We start from the raw sequence: 12068 nt of genomic DNA on the forward strand, positions 1-12068 counted from the left end.
AGGAGCATGTATGCTTGCATGTATACCAATGCTAGAAGTATAGTAAATAAATTTGATGAATTTGAAGTGTTGGTCAAGACATCAAAGGCGGATATTGTTGGGATAGCAGAGACGTGGTGTCACAAAGATATAAGGAATGCAGAACTGGAATTTGGGGAGTACAATGTGTACAGAAAGGATAGACAGGACAGAAAGGGAGGGGGTGTTATGCTGTTAATTAAGAAAAACATAAAATCAAAGGAAGTGCACCCAGTTAATATAGATGAACAGTGCTCTGTTGAGTCAGTTTGGTGCAAGATAAGCACTGCGAAAGGAAAAATAAGGGTAGGAGTGTGTTATAGGCCTAATGACTTGAATGAGTACAATGAACAATTGTACAGAGAAATAGAGTGGGCCAGTAAATCTGAATGTCTTATAATGGGGGATTTTAACTTCCCAGATATTGACTGGAACTTGTGGGTTGGTCACTCACACACCAGTCAGACTTTTGTGGATTTATTGGATGATTGTTTTCTGCAGCAGCATGTTCGAGAGGCAACCAGAGAAAGTAACACTCTTGATCTGGTTATCAGCAGTGATCATTCGTGTATTAAGAATTTGCAGATAAAGGAACCACTAGGTGGCAGTGATCACAGTGTGCTGAAGTGGGATTTACTTAAAGAGGTAACTACCGTCAGGGGTAAAGGAAAGGGTTTTTGCTTCCGTAAAGGGGAGTACAGTGGTCTCAGACAGTTTTTAAATTCTGTACAGTGGGATCAACTGACGATGTTACAAACAGTAAATTCTAAGTGGGAAGCATTCAAGGAATTAATCGTGGAAGCTACTAGACTTTATATACCGATTAAGAAATATCGTTCAAGGTTTAGGCCTAAATGGTTATCAAATGAACTAATGAGACTCGTGACAGAGAAGAAAAATGCATGGGATGCATATAAATTATCAGGTGACGCAGAAGCCTGTGGCAGATATAAGCTAGTCTGTAATCAGGTCACAAAGGAGGTTCGGCAGGCGAAGGCGGATTACGAGAAATCTTTGGCAAAGGATGCTAAGAAAAACAGCAAGGATTTCTTTACTTATATAAACTCTAAAAGGAAGGGGATGAATATGATTGGTCCACTTGACATCGATGGTTCGACTGTTGATGATCCTGCTCAGATAGCAAACAAACTGAATGAGTATTTTGCATCTACATTCACACGTGAGGAATTATTACAGTTTGAAAATGGAAGAAGGTTATCAAATTGTAGCAGTGTGCTTAATGATTTTGTAATAACTGAGAGCAAAGTGGAGGAGAAATTGTTGAAGTTAAACATAAGAAAGGCACCTGGGGTGGATGGGATCTATCCAGTTATTTTAAAGGAGGCGGCAAAGCAACTAAGCAAACCCTTAGCCATAATTATGAGAGCATCCTTGGACTCAGGGGAGGTTCCCACGGACTGGAGATGTGCAAATGTGTCCCCAATTCACAAAGGTGGATCGAAGGGTGACACGAGTAATTACAGACCAGTTAGTTTAACTTCTGTTCCGGGTAAAATAATGGAGTCACTGGTTAAAGATGCATTGCAGGATCATCTAGACAAGACTGCAGCAATAATTCAAACACAGCATGGGTTTGTTAAGGGAAAGTCTTGTCTGACAAATTTGATTGGTTATTATGATGTGGTCACAAAGGAACTGGATGCGAAAAATAATTTTGATATCATATACTTGGATTTCAGGAAAGCTTTTGACACTGTTGCGCATGGAAGACTACTGTACAAATTGGAGCAGAATGGTATTAAGGGTAAGTTGCTACAATGGATAAAAGGATGGTTAAGTGAGAGAAGACAGAGGGTGGTAATCAATGGGTGCTGCTCTTCATGGACTAATGTTATTAGTGGAGTCCCACAGGGTTCGGTGTTGGGTCCACTGTTGTTTTGTGTATTTATCAATGATATTGAAGAAGGTATATCAGGCTTAATGTCGAAGTTTGCAGATGACACAAAGGTTGGCAGGGTTGTTAATGACAGTAATGGCAGTGTGCTACTGCAACAGGATCTAGATAATTTGGGCAGATGGGCTAAGAAGTGGCAACTGAAGTTCAACCTTGACAAATGCAAAGTACTGCATATGGGTAGAAGTAACCCCAGAGAAACGTACCAACTGTGTGGTACTACACTTAAGGTGGTAGAAAATGAAAAAGACCTGGGAGTAATTGTGCAGTCAGATATGAAGTTTTCTGAGCAATGCAGACAGGCTGCTAGGGCAGGTCATGGGGTTTTGTCAATGATATATAGGAATTTTGCTAGCAGGGAAAAGGAGGTGATTGTCCCTCTGTATAAGGCAATGGTCAGGCCACGCCTTGAGTACTGCGTACAGGTCTGGAGGCCTCATTTTAGGAAGGATGTAGATTTGCTTGAGCGTGTACAGAGAAGAGCAACACGATTGGTGAGGGGAATGAAGGGATTCTCTTACCAAGAGAGGCTTAAGTTCTGCAAATTGCAGTGGCTGGAGACTAGGCACCTGCGCGGTGATCTGATTGAGGTCTATAAGGCCTTGAATGGGTTGAGCACGCTGAATTCTGATGGGATCCTTCCACTTGTTCAGATTACGAACCTACGGGGACATAAGTTCAAATTAAGAAAGGACAGATGTAGAATAGATGTGCGGAAATTTGCCTTTAGCCAGCGAGTGGTTAATTGCTGGAACAAACTTCCATCTGTCGTTGTGGAAGTTGATAGGTTAAATAAATTTAAGGAGGAACTGGACAGGCATTTGGAGGGAATGGCGTGATGATTTTTTTTTTTTTTTTTTTGGCTGATGCTGCATAAGCTCCTACACTTGCTTTCTTGCATCATGTGCCACTACTACTACTACTACTACTACTACTTAATACAAGTTAACATCTCAGCGGCCAACATTTGAGACACTATGTGTCAGCACATCACCCAACTGCTATCCACTCCACTCTCAAGCTTATTGCTGTCTCTCTTCAGGGCTACATCTTAATGATCATTTCCTCCCTTATCAGAAGCTCCATCTAGTTCAACTCCTGGATGCCGACATGTGTAAAATCATAGAAGACAAGAAGTATAGACGTCTCATCTTAGATCTGCACTTTGTTTCCATAGCCATCAACTGATCTGAGCTTGTTCTGGCTCGACAACAGTCTCACGGGAAACCCAACTGAAGAAATTTATCTTGTGTTATTTTAATTTATTTTATTATTATTATTTTTTTTAAGTTAATATAATCTGCTAGATGTTATTGATTTGATTTTGATTTTATTGGCGCAAAAATGGCTAGATGTTATTAACACATAATTGTCCTTTACTTTACTCGTAATTAAGCTTTGTACTTACTCTGTATTATATTTCTGGCAAGATGGTATCCCTGCCACTGCTTATTAACCCCTGGCTTAGTGCCATGAAGGGTTGGTAAAGTTAGAGTAACTGCGTGTACTTATGAACCTTACAGTAAAGTTCATATTTATTTATTTAAATTTTATAAAGTAAGAATTTTTGTTTTTTTACTAAACATCTTTCTATTAATCTTTAAAATGCATGCATTAATAAACAAACCTAATATTTTAATTATCCATTCTTTTATGAAAAAGAATGGTAAAATGGTTAGGGAAATTTTTTTATTTGTTAGCTAAAAAAAAATTATATACTAATAAGATAATATTTACCTATTATCTAGCAAGTACATGTGCAAAGCTAAATAAATTTAAAGTGTTTTTTCTCTAAATATATCATAAGTACCCACCTGTGTTTCATCATTAAATGACAAAGTTTTCCAACTTTCCAATGCTCTTCTCAGAAGATCACATGCCAGCTGAAATATCTCGTATAACTGCGTGTCCCTAAATGATGAGGCTATTTTTCTTTGTTTTGTGAGTGATTTGTTTGCTTCTGCCTAAAAGTTAACAGATTACTATAAAAATCATCAATTTTAAATTAGAACTGAGATCTTGTTTAGAGAGAACTGACTAAGAATTTCTTATCATTTGTTTTTTTTTTTTTTAAAAAAAAAAAAAGTTAACCCTTTCCAGTGTAGATACATAAATTTCCATTTTGCATTTGTATGTGTGCTCTGAAGAATACATATCCATTATAATAAACCGCAGCACAAAATCTGAAGAATATATATCCATTATAATACATGGCAGCACAAAAATAGGGTTGAACACCAAAAAAAAAGTATTTTAACTTTGTAAAGCTCACCAAATTAGATAGAGTATGCTGACCATAAAGCTGGCAGACTTCTTCTCTAAATCATTCCTAATTCAAACCATTTTATTAAGCTGTTTTTGTACATCCCTATACACTATAAAATTAAGTTTATTACATTTACACTGATTCAATTTCCTACCACCCTTTGGCTGTCCTATAAAGAAATTATCTGGCCACGTGGTTCATTCACTCAATAAGATCAAATTTATGACATAATATTCAAAGCAAAGTCACCTTTCCATCTCACTTGTAATAACTTGGTTCAAAAGCATTAGAAACATCCTGGACAATGAAAATAGATACTTTTTTTTTTTTTTTTTTTTGATTTGGTAGTTGTTGGCGCATCGGCTTCTGTGGCCATATTGCACCTCCCAAGGTTTTTGCAGTACTTTGATCCAAGCCCGAGGCGGGAATCGAACCCGCGACCTTGGGGTTGCCGGGCAGGTACTTTACCCACTCGGCTAGCCCGGTCGGCTACTTTTTTAATGTCTGTTAATAAGAACATAATTACAAAATGTCTTTATACATAAATGGTGCCCCTCTCTACTTACTGCTCATTAGTCTGGCCAATAACTTGTCCTTCAAATACTTTTTAAAGCACAAGCTGTTACCCCTGAGGGTATTAGTTTATAAAAGGGCTTATTATAAACTGCCTGCCATACCCAATATCCCATTTCCAACCAGATGCCATTATTAATCAGTTTACAATAATCATCACTAGACAGCTAATTAACGATTTTTTTGCTTATAAATGCAGAATCCCTTCCAATACTTGTCAATTATTGAAAATCCGGTAATAGAAGAATACTGAATGTAAAGGTATTTAATGCAACTGTAAGTAGTAATCATAATATAGAAAAAATATTAAAAAATTAATGCACTGCTGAAAATTTAGCTGGGTTGCTATCTGAGAGTATGCCATCTTTTTATTCTGCATTCTTTTTTGACCAATTGTGAAGTCAATCACAACTAAAGAAACTTTAAACATGAGTAATAGTGCTTTTTTTTTTTTTTTTTTCTTTTCTAGTCAGTGTGCAATAAAAATATAAAAAGATACGAAGTTTTTATTTAATGTGATCACGTTAACTGGTCTGGTAATAGTCTGGGGCGTGTTCAACTGGCACACGTACCAAAGTCCCAATGTGTGCCCGTTCAACACACCCCAGACCATTACCGACCGTCTACCTGCCTGAGCAGTTCCTTGTTGACAAGAAGAGTGCGTAGCTTTGTGCAGTCTCCACCAGATATGCAACCTCCCGTCCACTTGAAATAACTGGAAACGGGATTCATCAGACCAGGAGACTTGTCTCCAATCATCCAAGGACTAGTGCCGATGTTCTTTCGCCCAGTTGAGATGTAGAGTCATATGTCGTGGTGTTAGCAATGGGACTTGGGTGGGTCGGCGACTCCCATAGCCTGATGGTCTTGGTGTAGATGTTTCTGGCACCTCCCTCATGGAAGTCAGCGGTGATTTGTGCCATGGTCGCCCTCTGGTTGAATGAAACAATGCAAGACAGATGTTGATGGCCATGTTCATCCACCACCTTTCTCCACCCACAGCGCTGTCCATGATGAGATGTTTATTTCGGAAATTGCGTATTCCCGATACACTCTTGATACTGTCGAACATGGATAGTGCAATTTCTATAACACTCCGCAATAGAGTGACCAATGCATCGGGCACCCAACATCACCCCTCTTTAAAAGTCAGTTAATTTACGACATTTATCCATACAGAAATCGAATTAAATTACCATCTATGTGAATGCAATGTGTTTATACCTGCCAAGCAGTGGGCTTGTCCACTAGCGAGAGGGGTGACAGAATCGCATTGCCCATCATCCCATGAATTCTGTCCTTTCAGTGAAATATTGGTATTAATAGTGGCAAATGATACAAGAAATCAAGCTTATACAGGATCAGCACAAAAAAAAAAAAATTTTTTTTAAATAAATAATCCCATTTCACCTATCCATTTCCTCTAATAGTTTCTCCAGTTCTTCCTTGAATTTATTCAAACTATCCACTTTTACAACAATGAAGGGAAACCTGTTCCAGCATTCAATTACCTGTAGGCAGAAGGGCAAACTTCCATACACCTATTGTGCATTGTGCAACCATTCTTCCTCAGTTTGAATTTATGCCCCCCACATGCATAGTCTGAGCAAGAGGAAGAATCCCAACAGCACTGAGTTTGCTCAAGCCATTCAAAGCCTTAAACACCTCAATCAGATCACAATGCAAATGACTAGCTCAGGTATTGCATTTTGCAGAACTGAAGCCTTTATTGGTAAGAATACTCCTTTGTTCCCCTTGCCAATCTCATGACCCTTCTCTTATCGATTCCAGAGGCTCTATATCCTTTTTAAAATGAGACTTCCAGACCTGTATCCAGTACTCAAGCTTTGGTCTTAACATTGCCTTATTTGCAAGGTGATCTGATTGAGGTGTGTAAGGCCTTGAATGGTTTGAGCATGCTCAATTATGATGGGATGCTCTTGCTCAGAATAATCACCTAAGAGGGCATAAATTCAAATTGAGGAAAGACGGTTGTAGGATAGATGTGCAGAAGTTTCCCTTTAGCCAGTGGGTGGTTGATTGCTGGAACAAACTTCCATCGGTCATTGTAGAAGTTTATAGCTTAAATAGATTCAAGGCAGAACTTGACAAACATCTGGAACAAGTGGATGGGTGAAATAAGGGTGTTTTTTTTTTTGTTTGTTTTTGGCTGATGCTATATAAGCTTGCTTTCTTACATCATGTGCCAATGCTAATGGTACAATGGGATAATCCCTGCTAGCAAAAGTGCACTATGATCTCTATTGTCAATGCACCAATAAACAACAAAACAACCAACCAACCTGCTAGCAAAAATCCTGTATCTCATTGACAAAACCCCATGAACTGTCCTGGCAGCCTGTCTACACTGCTCGCAGAACTTCATATTCGACTGCACGATTACAACAGGTCTTTTTCATTTTCCACTACTCTCAGTGTAGTACCACACAGTTGATATATTACTATAGAATTACTGCTACCTATATGTAGTACCTTGCACTTGTCAATGTTAAAATTTAATTGCAATTTCTCAGCCCATCCACTAATTGTTCTAGATCTTGATGAAGCAGCATATTTCATTACTGCCATTATAATATTATCCTTTATATTATCTGCAAAGTTATACATTAAACCTGACATACCTTTTATCAATATCATTAATCAATACAAAAAACAATGGGCTCAGCACCAAACCTTCGGGATTAGTTACTACTAATCCCTAGTAGTAACTTTCCCTTAATGCCATATGGCTGCAATTTATACAGCAGTCTTTTATGTGCAACAGTATCAAAAGTTTTCCTAAAATCCAAGTATATGATATCAAAATTATTTTTTACATCAAGATTGTTTGTCACTGCATCATAGGAACAAATCAAATTGGTTAAAACAACATCTCCCCTTACCAATTCCATACTATGACTGAAGTATAACTGAACTCATGTCTAGATGGTCCTGCATTACTTCTTTAACCAGTGATTCTATTATTTTCCCTGTAACAGATGTTAAGCTAAAAGGTCTGTAATTACTCATGCCACCCTTTAATGCCCCTTTGTGAATTTTGGATACATCTGTACATCTCCAGTCCATAGGAATCACCCCTCAATTCAAAGATATTACCATCTTTGCTGCCTCTCTTAATATAATTGGATAGACACCATTTTTATCATTAACTTCAACAATTTCTCTAACACTTTCCTCTCAGTAATCACAAAATCGTTTAGCTCCCTGCTAGAATTTGATAAACTTCTGGCATCACCCTCCCTACAGAATTTCTCAGGTATGAATGTAGAAAAATATCTATTCAGTCTCTCAATACTCTGAGTAGGATCATCCACAGTTAAACAACTGACATCAAGTGGGCCAATGATTCATACCCTTACTTCTACTGTTAAGTCTTAACACAAGTAAAGTCTGCTGCTTTTATTAGCATTCTTTGCTGTAGACTTCTCTTGGATCTTAGAAAGGCTTTTGATACTGTTGCACATGGAAGACAGCTGCACAAATTGGAGCAGTGTGGCATTGGAGGCAAATTGCTGCTATGGATAAGGGGATGGTTGAGTGGCAGAAGACAGAGAGTGTTAATCAATGGACACTGCTCAACGTGGACTAATGTTATTAGTGGAGTTCCTCAGGGTTCAGTGTTGGGTCCGTTGTTGTTTTCGGTGTTTATGAATGATATTGATGATGGGATATCAAGTTTAATGTCCAAGTTTGCAGATGATACAAAGGTTGGCAGGGTTGCTAAGGACACTACTGACGCTATGCTGCTGCAACAGGATCTGGAAAGGTTGAACAGATGGGCTGAGAGGTGGCAAATGAAGTTTAACATTGACAAATGTAAAGTACTACATATGGGAAACAGTAACCCCAGAGCAACGTATCAACTCTGCGGTACTACACTGACAGTGGTGGAGAATGAAAAGGACCTGGGGATAATTGTGCAGGCAGATATGAAGTTCTCTGAGCAGTGCAGACGAGCTGCAAGAGTAGCTCATGGTGTCTTGTCAATGATATACAGGAATTTTTCTAGCAGGGATAAGGAGGTGATTATTCCCTTGTATAAGGCAATGGTTAGGCCACATCTTCAGTACTGTATACAGGTCTGGAGGCCTCATTTCAAGAAAGATGTAGAGCTGCTGGAACGGGTACAGAGAAGGGCAACAAGATTAGTGAATGGAACAAAGGGTTGCTCTTACGAAGAAAGGCTTAAGTTTTGCAAATTACAGAGTCTGGAGACTAGGCACCGGCGAGGTGATCTGATAGAGGTGTATAAGGCTTTGAATGGTTTGAGCATGCTCAATGCCAATGGGATTCTTCATCTTGCTCAGAATAATCACCTCAGAGGGCATAAATTCAAATTGAGGAAGGACGGATGTCGGATAGATGTGCGGAAATTTGCCTTTGGCCAGCGGGTGGTTGGTTGGTGGAACCGACTTCCATCACTTGTTGTTGAAGTTAGCCTAAACAAATTTAAAGCTCAACTGGACAGGTATTTCGAACGAATGGAGGGGTGAAATGGGAGTGGGGTTTTTTTTTTTTTTTTTGGCTGATGCTGAATAAGCTTGCTTTCTTGCATCATATGCCTCTACTAATGCTAATGCTAATAATCTGCCTTGGCTTGTCTAACCCCCTTTGTGACTTCATTGTACCCTAGTTTATATATGCCACAGGCTATTGTATCACGTAATAATTTATTTGCACCCCCATGCATTTTTCTTCTCTGCCATGTGTCTCAATAGTTAATCTGACATCCATTTAGGTCGAAGCCTTGAACTATATTTCTTAGTAGGTATGAAAGGCCTAGCTCCTGTGATTATATCCCTCAATGCATCCCAATTGTTGTTGTTGGTAAGAACATTAGTTTGTCCACTGTATTGAATTTAAAACTGTCTGAGCCACTGTAGTCTCTTTTACAAAAGCCACCCTCCCCTTACTCCTTGATGGTAGTTGCATTTTACTACACTCAGGGTCATGGAGAATCAAAAAGACAGAAGGGTAATTGTGCAGTCAGACATGAAATTATCTCAGCAGCACAGACATCCTGCCAAGACAACTTATGGGGTTTTGTCAATGATATACAGAAACTTTGCTAGCAAGGATAAGGAGGTGATTATCCCTTTGTATAAGGCCATTGTTAGGCTGTATCTTCAATATTGTATACATGAGACCTCACTTAAGGAGGATGTAGATCTGCTAGAATAGGTGCAGAGACAGCAACCAGATTGGTGAAGCCAACAAAAGGATACTCTTACCAAGAAAGAATTTCAGTTCTGCAAATTGCCGTGTCTTGAGACCAGGCACCTGCAGGGAGATCTGACTGAAATCTTTAAAGCTTTGAGTGGATTGAGTAAGCTGAATGTTAATGACATTCTTCCACTTGCTGAGACTGCACACATGAGGGTGCATAAATTCAAGTTCAGGAAGGATAGTGGCAGGACAAATGTGCAGAATTCTGCCTTCATTCAGCAGGTGTTTGATTGTTGAAACAGGCTTTCATCTGTTGTTCAGGAAGTGGATGGGCTGTAAAAATGCATGGGAGAACTAGACTAATTCTTGGAGGGTACGAACGGGTGAACTTTTTTTTTTTTTTGGCTGATGCTATATAAGCTTGCTTTCTTGCATCATTTGCCATTACTACTACTACATCTTTAAATAAATTCCACATCAATACACTCTGATCCCTGTCACCTAGTAGTTCTTTTATCTGCTGATCCTTCATGCAAGAAGAATCACAGCTGATGATCAGATCAAAGGTATTTTTTGTGTGTGCACTCTCGCTCTAACAAAGCTGCTACAGAAAACAGTCATCTTATAAATCCACAAAAGTCTTGCTAGTGTCTCGCAAAGTGACCAACCCACAAGTTCCAGTCAATATCTGGAAAGTTAAACTCCCCAATTATAAGACATTCTGATTTAATGGCCCACTCTATTTCTCTGTACAGTTGTTCATTGACATCATGGTCATCTGTCAAGTATTGTATAACATAGTCCTACACTCATTTTTGTTTTCCCAGTACTTATGCCACAACAAACTGACTCAACATTGCATTGGCCACCCATTTTAACCAGATGTATTGCCTTAGATTTTATGTGCTTCTTATTTAAGAGCATAACACTACCCTCCCGTTCTGTCTGTCTGTCCTTTTTGTGTGATAAACTGTATTCAAGAGGATTAGAGCCTGACCCATGGTGTTCGTGTGGGGAGGCAGAAACTTGGATGCATGTGTTGTTTGATTGTCCTTTTTACGGATCAGAGCGTTGTAGACTTTTTGATGAGGTTTCTCCTTTTACTGAGGTCAATGTGGATATTCTCTTAATAGATGCATCTAGCTTCCGGGCTCTACAAAGGTTTGCTGCTGCTGTATTTTCCAGAAGGACAATCATACGGAACTTTTCAGATGTGGAGTTGGCAGCTTTTATAAATCATGCATGATTGCATCTGGGTTCGGGAACTTCAGTCTGGGAAGCTCTTGTCCAGTCTGTAGCTCCTGAACATGTACCACTACGGTGGTTTTTTTTTTTTTTTTTTTTTTCTCATTGGTTCTCGAGCTTGGGCGGCTTGAGACCAGGGATGTTGGCACCCAACAGTATTGCACTTCCTCTGTTGGGTGCAGGTTTGTGCTTTGCACTTCAGTATAAAATAGTAGAGACAGGTCCGGCTCCACGTGCCGGGGACGGGCATCAGCCAGCAGCTGAAGTTGTCAGCTGCTTCCTGATGGCAGAGAGACCTGACATAAACAACACACTAAGCTCATAAACATTTCTTTAATACAATTTTAATCTTTCCTATACAAAATTGTCTATTTTTACTATAATTAGTGTACTTTATCTACCAAATTTTCTTGTTTTGAATATTCAATTTCTTAGCTATATTTCAGGCCCACTTTACAGTTTTCTGTATTTTTAAATGATTTAGGTGGAGATGGGCATATGCCTGGGAACCACCCCGACACACACACACACACACACACACACACACACACACACACACACACACACACACACACACACACGTCCTTTTTGTGTACATTGTACTCTCCATATTCAAATTCTGCATGGGCTGTTATTCTAACATGATGACTCACAGCAAGCTCTGAAATCCCTGATACCTTGCTTTCCGGGCAATTTCCAATTGCCCGGAAAGCAAGCATTACTTGCATTACTTCTATTGGAATGTGCATCCGGGCAATTTCCAATTGCCCGGATGCACATTCCAATAGAAGTAATGCAAGAGTCGCTTTCACTTCTGCCTGCAGCTGTTAATCTATTAACCGATGTATTCTCCCCCCCCCCCAT

At 39.2% G+C, this 12068-nt stretch overlaps 1 protein-coding gene across 1 annotated transcript in view; it reads right to left on the reverse strand.

Moving 5' to 3' along the window:
- Nucleotides 1-12068, reverse strand: part of Ranbp16 (Ran-binding protein 16) — a 902587-nt gene that overhangs the window by 702739 nt on the left and 187780 nt on the right. The window contains exon 6 of the mRNA XM_090384993.1: nt 3748-3897. Coding sequence (XP_090241119.1) covers nt 3748-3897 — 150 coding nt within the window. The remainder of the gene's footprint in view (nt 1-3747; nt 3898-12068) is intronic.

The sequence above is a fragment of the Mastigoproctus giganteus genome, chromosome 11 (assembly GCF_048544385.1).
Source record: "Mastigoproctus giganteus isolate SK-2022 chromosome 11, ASM4854438v1, whole genome shotgun sequence".
NCBI classification, from domain to species: Eukaryota; Metazoa; Arthropoda; class Arachnida; order Uropygi; family Thelyphonidae; genus Mastigoproctus; species Mastigoproctus giganteus.